Source organism: Stereum hirsutum (genome assembly GCF_000264905.1).
Source record: "Stereum hirsutum FP-91666 SS1 unplaced genomic scaffold STEHIscaffold_1, whole genome shotgun sequence".
Classification (NCBI taxonomy): Eukaryota; Fungi; Basidiomycota; class Agaricomycetes; order Russulales; family Stereaceae; genus Stereum; species Stereum hirsutum.
In genome coordinates, this window is record NW_006763131.1 from 227630 (window position 1) to 243403 (window position 15774).

Consider the following 15774-nt stretch of genomic DNA (forward strand, 5'->3'; position numbering starts at 1 on the left):
TAAAGCCCATCGACGCGCCCTATTAGTATTTTCCCCCGCGCCCGTTCTTGCTCTTGAACCGCCCACTTGTCTCACCCTTGTCCCATTCCTCAACGTTCCCAAATCCCCGCAGACGATTCAGACGATGGCCGACATCGAGAAAGGAACGACGGTGGTGAACGCGAACCCGCCCCCGCCACACACCGCCAACGCCCCGCTCAACAACGGTCAGCTGTACGGCCAGGGCCATGTCAACTACGCAGCCGGCCCTCCCTACTCCCTGTCCCCCAACCGCCGCACGCTCGGCAATCCCGGTCCTCTGTCCGTATTCCCTCTCTCCTCTCCTCTCCTCTGCGCATCACATCGACTCATACCCGTCGAATAGTGGCCTCTTCTCCTTCGCGTCCACGACTCTCATCCTCTCGCTCTATAACTGCAACACCCATGGCACGTCCTCCGCCACGCCCAACCTCGTCGTCGGTATGGCACTTTTCTGTGGTGGGCTCGCGCAGCTACTGGCGGGCATGTGGGAGTTTGCGGTCGGGAACACGTTTGGTGCGACTGGTCAGTTGCTTTCTCCTTTTCTGTCCTTCCATTCCATTCTTTCTCTCTTTTTACTGCGAGACGCGATGTTTGCTATCGCGGCCCTTATGTGGACACCCATCGATCCATTACAATCACAAGCGAGGGTCAATGGAGCTCTCCAATCCCATGCAGCGCTCTATTCTCGCGTCTTTCGTCATCCCCTCGCTTCTGCTTCGCCGCTTCTATCGGCCAATCTAAATCGGCGTCTGTGCATCGTGGATTGATGCCCGGTGCCCGGGTCCGAGGATATAGCTGGATATAGGCATGCGAGCGAATAAGCCATCCGTGACTTTATTTGGAGTCGGATATTTTCGAGCGCTCGACTTGGACGCTCGCTCGAATCGGAGAAACTGCTGCGATTGGGGCTTCCATCCTGTCATCTCATCGAGCCTTTCGAATCGATTCTGTACCCCGAACCACGAACCCGGGGTGGATCTTTCAGAGATGCGAGGGGGCACGAAACCTTTGTTCGCATGAGCTGTCTCTCTGGCGCTCGTCCGTTTTGCGCTGCTCAAGAATCAAGTGCACGAAGTGACGCGCGCCTGAAGAGAAGGAGCTTTTTACATCTACATGGTCGACTTTTCATTTTGACCCGTGCTTCTGTCGAGTGCTTCCACTCACTCGTGACCATTATGATCTAGTGGATCATGCGGCATTCGCATGAATCTCATGTCTGCTCGCTTAAATCTCGGTTTTCTCAGTCCGCCTCGCGCGTTCTCGTGACCATTTGACCATTCGCCAATTTGAAGTTGCGTCTCTGGACAAGTCGCTCTCGTTCGGGCGGGTTTGCTGACTTTGTTCTTGATTCCGTTTCTACGTACGTACGGACTGGACATCTACACGCATACACGAACACGAACATGGACGCAACACAATGAACCGACAAATTCCATCTCACCCACCACCCCCCGCCTTCCCCGCCCATCAGCCTTCTCATCCTACGGCGCCTTCTGGCTCTCCTACGCCACCATCCTCATCCCCGGCTCTGGAATCGCGGACGCGTTCACTGAGAACCCATCGGAGGAGCCGAACGCGATTGGGATATTTTTGATTAGTTGGATGATTGTTACTTTTATATTTTTGTGGGTTTCTTTCTTTTTTCTTGAGTTTTTGAGTGTTCTGCGTTGGGTCTTGTGTGGGATGAGAGAACGAGGGATGGGACGATGGGACGATGGGACGTGAGGATGGGTTGGGGGAGGATGGGGAAACGAGATGAGAGACACGAGATCGCTGACGCGCTTGATTTTTGCATTTGCATTTGTAGCCTGTCGTGTCTGAGGCGGAGTATCGGCCTTTTGGCGCTCTTTGGCTTTTTGACGATCACGTTTATGTTGCTCGCTATCGGTCCGTCTTCGTTTCATATCCTCTACTCGAGTGATGCGTGGCTGATTTTCATTCGTTCTTCTTCTTTATCTTCCTACTTTGTCCTCTCTTTCACCTCCCGCTACCTCCTCTCCTCGTCAATCGTCGATCTCCGCTCTCGTTTAACTTACGCACGCCGCCCCTCCCTCCCCACCCACCAGCAAACTTCACAGGCAAATCCTCCGTCACGACCGCCGGCGGCGTCTTTGGCGCCATCACGGCGTTCATCGCGTATTATTGTGGCGCGGCGGAACTGTTGACGGTGGACGATGCGTTTATGTTGCCGTTGGGGCATCAGATCGCGAAGAGGAATGATTAGGTGTACGATGCGTATGGGAGACATAAGAGATGGAACGAGGGGAAGGTGATAGGCGGCGGGATGGTGGGGAGGGGACGGGGATGGTGAGGAAGATCTAGGTTTTTCCGAGTGTCTTTGGGTGACTGCAGCCTGAGTGGTGAGGATGTTGTGCGACTCTGGTTTTATGGTTCTACGTTACATCACCCTTTCTCGTCTCATAATCACTCCCCTTTTTCACAATTTTTTTCGATTCTGTTCCTATTCCTATTCCGACCCTCCCTCGTCCCTTCGCACAAGTTGTCCTGTTTCTACTCCGACTCCCTTCCGAAGTGTCTTTTTTCTTTTGTCGATTGTCGATTGTCTGTCGTCTGATATTCCTCCTCGCCGTCTGATATTCGTCCTCGCCGTCTGTCGTCCGCTACTCCTCCTTGGTCGCCCTGACTCGTTCCATTTCAACTTCAAGTTCATCAGCCTTTGTATTAATCCATGCTTTTCAAGTTGCAGCGGCATCTCTGAGACGTTCTGACGTGGACTCCGTGGCAGTTTTGGGGGTTCTGCCTTCTGCTGAGGCTCAAGTTATCATGTAGACTTATGTCGAGAAATTTACGGGAAATTCGCCTTTCCGGGCGCTTCCGCAGCCGTCGATCACTTATGGATCGGCCGGCCGCGGCACGGCACAGCCACGCCACGTGCGTCCACCTGCCTCCGTTGGGCGGCGCGCTTCGCGCGCCGCCACTTTGCTTCCAGTGTTCGAACACTTCATTACTCTCGTTGCTCTCCCTCTCGTCTCGATACTTTCAGGGTATATATGCTTGTATCATATGTTTTCCTCTATTGTGATTACTTTGAGTGACCTCCAGTACCTGCAAGTGTCTTTATATACAAGTTTTTGTTCATTTTCTTCTCAATTTTTGAGGCAGAGGCTACCAGATGGCACCGTGTGGCCCGGAAAAGTTTGAGTGATGGCGAGCAAGTCCAAGGTCAGCCGAAGAGCATGCGATGACACCAAGACCTCACGATGGACGAAAGCTGGTCAGCCGCTAAATATAGAGCGCGATGCGCAAAAGAGACGGGCTTGAACGCACTGACGCCATGCCGAAATTTAAGGAATAAGTTGCAGAGCTCGTTCGTTTGGCGGGAATAAGTGAAATAAGTAGTGCCGAACTTTACATTTACAGAAAATTTACTGAAGAAGCTGCTTGCGATCAAAGTCCTGTAAATTTTTTGTAAGCGAGATGAGTCCGAGATGTGTATCGGACAGTGCCACAGGCCCGCACTTGGGACGTTTCGCTACTCTCTCGTGCCGCGAGATCGCCACCTCGATAGAAGTTATTTTTTCTGGCGCCTGCGGCGCGTTTGATACTCAGAACATCCTTTTGGGTGACCATTTTTCGTGCCTGCGGCGCCCGCGATGAGAAAGTGCCACACACAACTGAAAGTGGCTACTGCAGTGCCACCCAAAGCCTTGCCAAAGCCGCACACATACGAGAAACAAAGATTTATTTATATCTGTGTATGCACCTACATACTCTGTTTGTCAGAACACACTCCCGACCCTCGAATCGTGCTCTCAAGGGATGGTGACTCGAACGACGTCTGCGCTGCGACGGACGTGTACCCAGAACCCGGCTGAGCGACCTCATCTCGTTTCACTCCGGACATCCATCGCTTAGGTAGTCGGCACGTCCTCGATCACCCGCGGCCATTTACTGGAATTTACAGGCAAGTGTAAATTTCTCTGATTATACTGACTTATCATTACGGTCGCGGCACCAGCTTGAGTGTATCGACAGCGGAGAATCAACCCGGGTCACTACATATAATAAGAATAAGACGGTACTCAAGTGATGCGGACGTTCGTGGGGCGCATAAGTATGTCGAGGGTAGTCATGAGAATCGAGATCGACTGCGATGTCAGGGTGAGGATGAGTAGTGTGGTGCAGTGCAGAACGTCATGTTCGGCCTTTGGTTGACTTGGAAGGGAAAACGGAGTTTCACAACGATACGCATACACTTCGCCGGTGGCACCCTTTTCGTCTCGGAAAAGGTCTCCGAAAAGGCAACGGAAAAGACTGTCTTTTCCGATGTAATTACATGACAGAAAATATTGTATTTTCAGCCCAGGAAATGTAATGGAAAAAACGAGTTTTTCTGTCACATTTTCCACTCTATTGTTCTCTCTGAAAGTCCCCTCTCTTTGTGGAATAAAAGGCTTTGTTTACCACCGGGAAAACATGGTCTTTTCTCAGAGTCAAAGGGCTCGGAAAACATTGACATTTCTGTCGCCTGTTCAACGACCGAAAAGGAAATCTTTTATGAAACAAAAATTCAGCATTTTCTTGAGCAGAAAGGCAATCTTTTTGTGGTGCGGGCACTGCGTGGGCACGGTGTGGGCATGGTGTGGGCACTGTGTGGGCACGACATTTTCCCCCACAAAAAGATCACCTTTTTGCTCGAGAAAAGGCTAGATTTTTGTTTCATAAAATATTCCCTTTTCAGTCGTTGAAAAGACTCTGAAAAATATGATATTTTCAAAGCACTTGTATGGTAGGAAAAGACTACATTTTCCTAAAAGTCAATGAAACCTTTTGTTCTACAAAAATAGAACTTTTTCATTGAGGACAATGGAGCAAACAAATTGCCAGAAAAGACGATCTTTTCCATTACATTTTCCAAACTATAAATAAGATAGGGCTCATCGACGGTCCGCCTACCTCCGGTGTGGCGCGGTCTGGATGGGAATCACTGTAAAGTTAATAACATCGACAAAATTCATTTTCGAGCTTGTATGATTTGAGAAATGTCCTTCAGAGACGTATTCTTAACAACTCTGTGCGGATGGATTTTTGGATTTTTGACCTCAGGCCTTTACTTTGGTTAATAAAGCTGGGGGACAACTCTCTCAATGAAGGCTCACTCGAGACACAAAAATAGAAATCTCAAAAATTCTGGCTGCACAGAGTTTCTCTAAATACATCTCTGAACAAGAATCACTAAGGACACAAAGCATGAAAACGAAATCTGTCAATGTTATTAACGCGAGAGTGAATTATCCCGCAATACAGTGCCACACCGGAGGTAGGCGGACCGTCGATGAGCCCTATCTTACATTATTTTCTGGGTCACAAATAAGTGAAAAAAGATGTCCTTTTCCCGAACCTTTTCGGGAATCTTTTCCCAGGGGAAAAGGTTGGCATCGGCGAAGTGATAAACCTCTACTTGCTTGAAGCTATCCAACGACAAGTTCTTACCTTGTCCAAAGGTCGACGTAACTAGTCACATTGCTCGGCAGCGTATACAACGACATCACAGATAGTGTTCATTTCAAAGACGTAGCAACGGTTTACAAGGTCATTGGAGCGGGGTGGGCGAGCCAGGGGGTTGGAAGGGCAGGCGAGGAGGGTTTACTAGTACAAAAAATGAGACGAGAACAAACTAATCGTACAGTCCGGGCGGACGAGACAGCAAGGTTACGCGACGAGAAAGGCTGAAAAGAAAGGGGACTCTAAGCCGCACGCATTGAGAAACGGGGGGGGAGAGAGGGAGGACCCGACGTACCTGGGCGAGAAATCGACGATCAAATTCCTGGGCGCAAAGGTTCACTCTTCAGTCGGCAGAACAGATTGCGGAGTAGAAAGATAGAGAACGCACCAGGGCAGCAATTCACCAATCAAGACGTCAACCAAGCTCCGTCGATAACCGGACGACGAAACAAGAACCAGAGGGATTGAAAGAGAAGAGGGGGAGCTGAGACGACGTCGAAGAACCAGACGAAAGCGTGCAATCCGCCAGAGACCTAAACGATCAAAAAAGGGGCGTCAGTTACAAAACATAAAGGATAGAAAGAAAATTGGGACGAACGATGAGCAGACGAATCGAGTATCAAGCACGCGTCTGAACCAACGAGACAAGGAAAGGGAAAAAAAAAGAACCGGAAGACGAGGAGAAAGGACAGTGGGGGCAGAGGGTGGGGAGGACGACGACGATGACGACGACGACGACGGAGCTTGGATGGTGCTTGCGCTCAGTCGAGGGTGTACTCCATGCCGTAGAAGTCGGCAGAGGGATACTTCTCGAGGAGCAGCTTGATAACCCACCAGAGGGGCGTGCCGTAAGTGACGTGGCTGTGCATTCCTCGAGGCATGCCCGAGTGCAGGACGGCGAGGCCGTCACCGTCGCCGTTGAAGATGAGAGATGCGGAATCGCCCTTGGCCGAAAAGTCTCCAGCGCCCTTGCGATTATAGACGACGACCTCGCGGGACTCGAGTCCGAACTCGGTACAAGTGTAGGCGTCCATGCCGGAGTAGTTGCCCAACGTAAGCTTGGTGGTGTTGCCATACTTGGCGACGACGTAAAGCGGCTCTCCGTTCTTGCCTTCCGTATCGGGGTTCATGACGAGGCGGCGAGGTAGAGCGCGACGGATGGGGAGCTGGAGGTTGGCTGGGATGGTCTTGCTCTGGCGAATGGTGTCGACGGGCCAGAAGAGATCCTCGAGTTGACCAGCGTCGTATTGGTTACCTGAAGTGGGTTAAAAAATGTTTAGTAGTTAGTAAACGAGATTGGAATGACGAGAGAGAGAGAGAGAAAAAAAAGAGGGGGTTAAGGAGGAAATGAAGACGGCACGTACCGAGGTCGACGATGTTGCCCGTGAAGTTCTCGAGCTTCTCCTCATCGACAGCCACTGTAGCGATGTCTCGAGTGTAAGGGCGGTCGCCAACCCTGACAGAGATCTCAGGAGCCCAGTGGACATGGCCGAGCTTACGGTTGTCGACATCCCTCCACGTCTCGACGACTTGGTCGAATAAGTCCTGGAGAGTGGCGTTGTCCTCGTCCTTGTCGTCCAGGGCGGTCTGCTTGCGTTGCATGGCCCTGGTCGTCTGCCCGCCAGCCTTGGCCTCCAACTCCTTCAGCTCTGCGGCAAGTCGGACGGCGTCGCGGAGGCTTGTGTTGAGGGCGTCCTCGACCTCGTCGAAGGCACGACCGAAGCGGCGCTCACCGCAGACAAGGATGCTCAGAGGGTTGGCGGCGTCCCAGTCGTAATGGGTGGTCGTGACGAGGGTGGCCACGTGTTTGTTGGTGAGGGCGAAGGTCGTGTTGCTGGGGCTGCCATCGCTGGTCTTGCCCTCCCGGAACAGAAGCGTGACGGTGCCCTGCGCATCGTCGGACGCTCTAGCGATGGGGATGCCTAGGCCCGTGTTGAAGGGATGGTTGAGCCCGAAGGTGGGGCTGGTGTTATCCGCGACGCTCACGAGAGGCGTGCCGCCCAGCCTCTCGACACTCCCTTCGTACCATTCGACGACCACACCGGTGACCTGGGCGTCGTTGAGGATGTGAAGGATGTCAGGGGTGGCGTCGCGAACAGCCTCGGCGTTGGTGGTGTTGGGACGGACGGCAATCCACACGACGATGGGCCCAAACGTCTCCTCGCCGCCCTCCTCGTCGACGGTCGAGAAGCGGGCTGTCTTGAGCGCCGAGTACTTGAGACCGCGAGCCTTGAGCGAGTCCATGATCTGAGGAGCGACGGTAGAATCCCAGACCTCGTTGAGACGCGTATTGAAGACGCCATAAGCGGTCTTGGTGGGGACCTTGAAGAAGCGGTCTCCGACTTTCGGGAGCGGGAACTCGTTGGTCTCGAAATCAGAGCGCCACAAGAGCTTGGGAGGGTTGCCGGAGATGCCGTGGTACCAGAAGTTGATCTCGAACTGGGAGATGAGGTCGGGAGGGACGACGGTCAGGGCAGAGGAGTTGTTGCTGAGTTGCGAGAAGAGGGTCTCGGCGTCGCTTAGGACGGGGGAGACTGGAAAGGACGGAGAGGTGGGAGACGTAGAAGAGTGCCCAGGACGTCCTTGGGTGGGAGTCTGGGGTGCGTACTTGCGCCTCAGACAGTCGATCTGGAAACAGTTGACGACTGAAAGGAGAACGAAAAACGGGATGGTGAGCACATGGGAACCGAAACGGGCATAGAAATAAAGAAAACTGAAAAAGACTTACAGCCAAGGCGGCCGGGGTCAGCCCTCACTGCTTGGACGATATCTCTGACTCCCGGAAGAGCATCTACGAGGTGGACGGACAATGATGAGTGAGCGAGATGGACGTGTGTGTATAACGACGAAAGCAGCTCACTTTCGCCCAGAAATCCGAGTGTAACAAGCTCTTGTTCGGTCAGATCGACGATCTCTGGAGGGAGGGGGAAACGTTTCAGCCATAGTAACGAAGAGGAACGACGGCGAGCAGCAACTCACTCTTCTTGCGATATTCACCATCCATGAAGAGTGGTTCACGAAGAGTTGAAGCACCGCGATGCCGTCATCCGCCTGCTGTTCCGACCGAGCTTGGCGTCCTGATCTCGAAATGAGCTCAGTACGGAAATGAGGTGGCATCGGCCGGCGCTCGGATGAGTCTCAGAACAACATCGGCACCGACCGTCGGCTACCATCAGGCCGCGAATATTGTTTCCGATATCATTTCGGATTGGCGGTGTACAAAGTGGTCTGAATGAATGTATCATTCCCTTGCGAGAGGCCTCGGGAAGTCTGTCGGAGCCTCGGAACCAACGCATGGGTGCACGGGAGCCGGTCGCGGGGGGGAGGGAGGGTAGGAGGGGATGAGAGGATGATGTGATCTTTTAAAATATATAGATCTTCCTTTTGAGGACTGTAGTCCAAGTATTATCATCCGTTCGGGTCCATATTCTTTCATCAGCCTCCTACATGGGAAACTCTGAAGCACAATCTAAAGGAAAACTATAGATTACACATCAAACTACGCTAAATATGGTATTTCGACGACTGCATTTTTCCCTCTATGTATAAAATATAGATTTCACAATAGAAATACCTTTAGCGTGCTCTAAATAGTGGTTCCCCCGCCGTGATACCAGGCTCCTGGGTTGGTCAGCGGTTGCGATTTGGTTGCGATCAACGTTAACCGGAAGCTGCGACGCCACATGATATCATGAGATCCCAAGATGGGTTGGGTGGCGGCCAATGCTAATCGATAAGCGTCCGTTTGAGCAGAGTCGAATCCCGGGTCTCCCCGACCCTAGGCTCTTCCTTTCCTTTCCTACTGTACAACTCGTTCACTCGCCACAAGTTCTGTCGACCTCAAGGCCGCAGGGTCTCGCGACCGTCACGGTGACATTGACTTGAGATCCTCCGATCTAGTCGGTTCTCGAGCTCTGGTCGTTGGGCTGTTCTCTGTCTGCTTCTGTGCCAGCAAGCTGCAAAGAAAGTAACTTCAAGTTGAAGTTGCTTGAAGGGAAAAGTTGGGCAAAAGACAACTTGAATGTCACAGGAGACTCAAGTCGAAGACTCGGACAAGAAGTTTGAAAGGCTTGGGATGAGAACGAATACGAACACGATCCTTGTTGGCCCGTCCGTCGTGCTCGTGCCATATAGGTTCGTGGGCTTTCGTTTATCGGTCCCCATCGTCATTCAAGGGGCCTGCCTGACTGAGTCGCAAACGGGGTACTTACTACTTGGATACTTGGATGTATGCTAAAGGCGCGAACACGTCCCCGTATGTCCTCCCACTATCCATTCGTCCGTTCGCTGAGCGAACTGGGACCTTCGATTCAAGCCACACCGTCGAAACTGACCCTCATCTTCGTTTCTTCTCGTTTTCTCGTTCCGGTTCCGATCACTCATGCTTCCCATCCTTAACTCTCGTCCTCAACCATATCCGTCTCCATTTATCACCATCTCTCGCCCATTGCCCATATCCTCCTCTTCCTTCCTTCATTCGTATCCTACCCTATCCCCCGCCTCTCCCCTCATCGGACGACGACAGACCTATCACAAATGGATGCAAGACCCCGAACTGCGCGAGTTGACCGCGAGCGAGGAACTGACCGTCGAGGAGGAGTTTGGGATGCAAGGTGTGTCACATGCATATGGTTCTTCGATTCGAATACCGGCTTTCTGTCATTCTCGTCCTGGGGTCTTGCTACATAGATACAGGAGTCGAGGGAGGTGAATTCGTTGGTTCTGGTCCGAGTATGATGCATGAAGCTTGAGTCCGAGTGTTTGGGCTCCGCGTTGATGTGATGCGTCTGCCATCGGGCTGCATCTACAGTACTTGACTTTGTCGATCGGATGAAAGTCTTTCTTTCTGCTTTTCCTTTTTGTTCTGCGTGGACGGCGAAAGGTAGAATCCGAATCGAATCGAACCGTGTTGACTGATTGCCTTGTTTTTCCCTTCACTCGGACGGAATACATAGAGAAGTGGCAGGTGGATGAAGATAGTCAGTGTTTTACACTCTTATACACGCACAGAATTAGTATTATCGCTGACTGATTCACTTGCTTTGTCCCATTGAACATCATCACCTCATCCACGGAACACGGAACACGTCCTCACGTGCAATATCCATCGCTGCACCGGTTCGATGTCGATTCCGCTCTTCGACCCTCTATATGATTCACTGTTCCATAGAACTAACGTTCATCATCCTCGCTCGTGACCCAAATAATACCGGCACGTCTATCTCGAACGAAACCACAGCCTCAGCTCCACCCCCATCTCCGCCTTCCTCACCTCCCGCCCCTCCGCCAATTCAGAGTCACGACGGTCCGACCACCCCACTCCCGCTCCCGGAATGGACTCGCGCACTGCCCATGATCGGGGATGTGAATCTTTTTTTGAAGGGGACGCTACCTTCTCTGCGGGCAGGTGAGTTATGCTGCATACACGCACGGAGGGCTGTTCAGATCGCATTTTCAGGGACGGGATGGGATTTGAGGAGTGGACTTACTGATATCGTTATTTATAGGTGCTAAGATCCCAAAGGAACAAGATCAAGGACGAGAAGAGGGGGAGGAAGAAGAGGAAGAGTTCGAGGCGGAGGTGGAGATTATGATCGCTGGTGCGTGGCTAGTTTCCTTTCATTCGTTTGGTCTTTGGAGTTTCGGAGATGGGGTGTTCTGTGAGCCTGGCTATGGGCGGGTTGGAGCTTTGTTTCGATTTCGTGATGTTCGAGTGACTGGATATATGCGTTCGTGTTTGGCGGGTTTGTCTTCGACAGAGCACTCACAAAGATCTTGGGAGGTCTTCATATGCATCTGAGTGCTGTGTATTGCGACGACGCAGCATTCAAAAGAAAGAGATCGTCGACAAGTCCGCCACATCCCATGTTAACATCAGACGAGACCCTTGAGCTCGAGGCTGAAAAGAGCATACACTCTCCCTTTTACTAATTTAACTCGCTTATCCTCTTCACCCCTTATCCCAGTCCTTGCTGATAACCTCTCTCCAAATATGTGCAGACAAAGCCTATCGTCGACGCAACCTCGCACACGCAGCCCTCGGTCTCTTCTTGACCTACATCACCTCGCCTACAACATTATCCCTGCCCAATGTCAATGACTCGAACCTTGCACATCACCCCGCTCGTAACGATACGACCTCAACTCATCAACCGCATCCCCCGTCTTCTCCCCTATCCTCAGTCCACCCCCGCCATTTCGTCCTCCGCATCTCCGAAACAAATATCCCGAGCATAAAGCTGTTTGAGAAATTAGGGTTCGAGATCGTGAAAAGGATAAAGGTGTTTGAGGAGGTTGAGATGCGGTTGGTTGGGGGTCGAGGAACGAAAAGAGAGGGAGGAGGAGACGAGGAGGAGACCAAGTGGGTGGAGGAGGTGCGGAGGGGAGGAGGGTGGGCAGTTTTGATGGCGTGATGAGAGGGGCGATAGGCTTGAGGGAAGAGGATGAGGGTGTTTCGAGGCTTGGGGCTCGTATATTTTGAGGAAAGGATGTTACAGGCAGAGATCGGTACTTTATTATACATACTGGTACAAATATAACACAGGCGGGCATTAAACATCCTCACGACTGACCGACAAAAATCAAGCGATGGAAGAAGATAGCCCGAAGAAGAAGGGGAAAGCAGACAGTAAACGTCCTCGCGGCGAACCGACAAAAGATGAACGAAGAAATAACAGCGGACGATGAACAATGTCGTGTAACTATCAAGGTCGCGACTTGACCACCAGTCCCTCGTCTCCCATAGCTTGAAGCCGCGTCCAAAGCCCCGGACTCTCCATCTCCATCTTCCGCAACAACATCTTATGAAGTCCGATCGAGACGAGCCTCTCAGCTCTTCGACCGCTCAACACTCCGGCAGGAGTCCTCCACCTCGATTCGATCATATCCACCACACTCGAGTACACAGTGTTCTTGTACACCGGATGCGATCGCTCTCGGTGCGGGATGTCCACGGTTACGTCGATAGAAGACAGATGTGGGCAGCGACCGGATACGACGTCTTGACCGTTCGCGGAGAACTGAAGAGTCAAGGCCTCGAAATAGGAAATATGGAAAGTGTCGAATACGTGCAGGGAAGTGAGGTTGGGAGTGGTGGAGATGATAGAGATGAACGTGTCCTTCTCGACGCCTGTCTTGAGCGTTAGCTCCCGCATTGACCCGGCACAATGTGAAAGGAAGGCGAGGAAGGCGGAGCGTAGATCGACTGGCGTACGTCGCCAGAACCTGGAATCCGGGGTCGAATTTGGGTCATCGAGTAAGTACTGGCTATCGATCTTGAGGGAGGCAAGCTTAGGCGCTCGAACGGTGCTGAAGAAGGTGTGGAAGAAGGTGCCGTCTGGTTCGATGAATTCCGCGTCGAGTCGCAGGAGAGCTGGAATTATGACAGGATCGACCGGATCGTCAAGTCCCTGGACGGAAAGCATGCACAACCGAAGTTCTTCGAGATTGATGCACTGCTTCAACATGTCAAGAAGGACTTTTGGATCGAATTGGGGTGCCTCGTCGAAGTCGTCCTCTTGCGACACAGCGGGGGCAGCCCGTTCCAGGTGAAGTGTCTTCAACTGGGCCCAAGGAAGTGCCCATTCTGTGATCATGGAATGACGAAGGTTGACGCATCGGAGGCTGGGCGAATTGCGAAAATGGGTCATGATGGGTTGCGATTCGGGGAGATAACCAGAGGCGTATAAAGTCAATTTCTTGAGAAGAGGTGTGGAGTTCGTACTTGCGGACATCGCGGGAAAGATGGGTACGTCGAACAACTCGGAGAAGCCAAGGTGCATACTGATCTTGAGCCACCTTGGAGCGTGCTCGAATAGTAGAAGGAGATAAAGTCCCACGTACATCGCGTCCTCCGCGGAAGGCATGCCTATGTTTACCCCGAATGATAACGGAAGTTCGTGCGACCTGGACAGCCAATTTTTCAGCTCGATGAGGAACAGGTCGGCGCATATTCTCGTCTCAGGTATGTCGGGGAGCCTGAGGGACGTCCACAAACGTGGAGAGTCAAGCACGATGGACCTCCATCTACTGCAGACTCTTAAGAGCGTAAACGGTGCGTATCCCAAGGCTTCACGAGGGCTGGTACTACTTAGAAGGTACGGGTCGAAGACTGGGGCGGGCAGACAGTGTGCGAATATTTCCGAGAGGGTTTCGGATGGTAGATGTCGAGTCCTGTCCATTTTCAACATTTGGGACGTATCTCGACAGACTCTGGCAACAGGAGGCGTGAGTGGGGTTGGTAGGAGACAACATTAATGTAACTCACTAGAGAGACTAGGCAATCTACTATTAATGTGGAGGCAGTTGTCTCGAGACAAACCACGTGGAGACAAACCACGTGGCAATATATGTATATGACTAATAATCGTGTGGCGAACATCCAATGTGGCTCCTGGATGTCTAGACTTCAAAGCTGTTCAAAATTCGGGGAGCCAAAAATCCCTGAACATGAGGACAAAACCTTTCGGGCATGGTGGCCAAACACCTTCGAACATGGGAGCCAAATGCATTTCCGCGAAATTTCTGCCAGTGCACGGAGTCAAACTGTCAAAATACCTTCGGGCCAAGGTGATTCACGAAGGCTTCGTGGCGCATAAAACGACTATACATTGGCAGCACGGGAGCCAAAAACCTAGAGGCCAAAGTACCTGTTCGTGTGCTGCTCAGTCTAATGGCAGGGAGAACGTGTTCTATTTAATCTCTTCATTCTGCGCGAGGGAGAAAGCAAGAGGTCGGCATTCCTCGGAAACCCTTAATCGTCCGCATCAACTCGTCGGCAACCGCCGGCGCGAGAGTTGACGCGTCACGCCACAGCCCACTACAGTGTCTGTGGCCCATGTCCAATGAGCTCACTTGTGTGAGTGTTGAAGGCATAAAAAATGCAATCAATTGTGTCATATAGTGCATTAAGTGATGGGGATGCATTAATCACGGTCCCTGAGTACGGGGAGGAGCAGTAGTATAGAGGGATGTCGGGTGAGTGGGTAGTATATATGGCATAAACTTTGGGGTAAGAATATGGCCTGGTGGCGCAGTGGTTTAGCGCGGCCGCATCGTGCGCCACCACGCTCGGGAGGTTGTTGGTTCGATCTGCACGCGTGCCGTTGAGGTTCCTACATTTTTATTACTCTGTCACCCTCTACGCCGTCCTGCCCGCTTTGACGTTGACATGTGGTTTGATCATTTTACTTATCAACTGTACTCACTTATTCTCCTTTAACGAATACAATTATATTCCGATTTATACCACTTAAACTTATACTCCAAAGAAAAAACAAAAACAAATGTCAAACATATTCATTTCCACCTCAAAAATATTCCGATGGGATCCCCAGCATACTTGAAGCTCTGTGCAGGAACGGTGTATTTTTTTTTGGAGGCCCAATATATATATTTCAGTCTCCTGGCTGACTTTAATATTGTACTATGGGCTCACCAACTATTTAAAGGCCATTATCCATCAATACACACCATAATATATATACAGTACTCATTGGTATTTTTATTTGTGCCCAGTACGTGCATACAACTGTTTTACTCACATATGGGCCACAAACCGGCCACAAACACACGTTCTGAGCTGTGGCGAGACGCGCCCACTCGCTCGCCGGCGTTTGCCGACGAGTTGATGCGGACGATTAAGGTTTTCCGCATTCCTCGCCTTACACGACGGCTTCCTTGGATACTGGCTACCTATCCGAGTCTGCCGTGTGGAAGCAAGAATTACCGCAGTCCACCGTATCGTGGATAATGCCTGTGGTGTGTATGAGGAACTTCGGGCAACCTACGAGCTGCCAATTTATATTAGAACGACCCTCAGCAGCCCTCAGCGGCATACTACCGTTGTCGCCACTTCGCGAAACTTCGAGAATCGACAGTGTGGCGTTGTCGCACAGCTGCGCGGTTACTCAGCAGATGGTTCCGACTGCTTGGCCAGCCAATGAGAATGTGTTTTTGTCTCGATATCAGCTATAGGACTAGCATGTGCCCGTGCTTCCGCACGGCTGTTTGACAATAGTTTGCTGGAGAGCGAAATGTCTGAGTATCACCACCTTACGCTACCACAAACCAGAGAACCCTTGGAGGGTCTGTGCAGAATGGAGGGTTGAGGCGCGATAGCGCCTCGACCCGGAGTTCGAGGCAGACCTGACAGGGGTTCCTGTTTTATATACTAGTAAGCATTCATCACTGCTCAAGTAGCATGTCTGAATGCCCTGTGCGTAGCACGGGCTCGCTGCTAGTATTACTAATACTATGATTGTATCCGTCCAGAGATAGATCTGAGGT

At 51.6% G+C, this 15774-nt stretch overlaps 3 protein-coding genes and 1 pseudogene across 4 annotated transcripts; 3 read left to right on the top strand and 1 right to left on the bottom strand.

Annotated features, from left to right (window-relative positions):
* Nucleotides 1-227: 227 nt before the first annotated feature.
* Nucleotides 228-2245, top strand: STEHIDRAFT_46422 (uncharacterized protein; the record flags this gene model as incomplete). Its single annotated transcript, XM_007297940.1, has 4 exons — nt 228-543; nt 1493-1646; nt 1829-1908; nt 2088-2245. 4 exons carry the CDS (start codon nt 228-230, stop codon nt 2243-2245), a joined length of 708 nt encoding a protein of 235 aa, XP_007298002.1.
* A 4003-nt stretch (nt 2246-6248) lies between these two features.
* On the bottom strand, nt 6249-8491 carry STEHIDRAFT_126750 (uncharacterized protein; the record flags this gene model as incomplete). Its single annotated transcript, XM_007298360.1, has 5 exons — nt 6249-6742; nt 6852-8132; nt 8216-8278; nt 8348-8401; nt 8467-8491. The coding sequence occupies 5 exons, from the start codon at nt 8489-8491 to the stop codon at nt 6249-6251; spliced, it is 1917 nt and encodes a 638-aa protein (XP_007298422.1).
* An 806-nt stretch (nt 8492-9297) lies between these two features.
* Nucleotides 9298-13671, top strand: STEHIDRAFT_88429 (uncharacterized protein). The gene is made up of 8 exons (XM_007298154.1): nt 9298-9621; nt 9727-9742; nt 10013-10100; nt 10443-10466; nt 10658-10894; nt 10995-11087; nt 11488-11613; nt 11671-13671. The coding sequence occupies exons 1-8, from the start codon at nt 9509-9511 to the stop codon at nt 11898-11900; spliced, it is 927 nt and encodes a 308-aa protein (XP_007298216.1). The 5' UTR covers nt 9298-9508; the 3' UTR covers nt 11901-13671.
* An 836-nt stretch (nt 13672-14507) lies between these two features.
* Nucleotides 14508-14591, top strand: STEHIDRAFT_t2 (annotated as a pseudogene). The gene has a single exon. The product of its transcript is annotated as a tRNA-OTHER (tRNA).
* The last annotated feature ends 1183 nt before the right edge of the window (nt 14592-15774 follow it).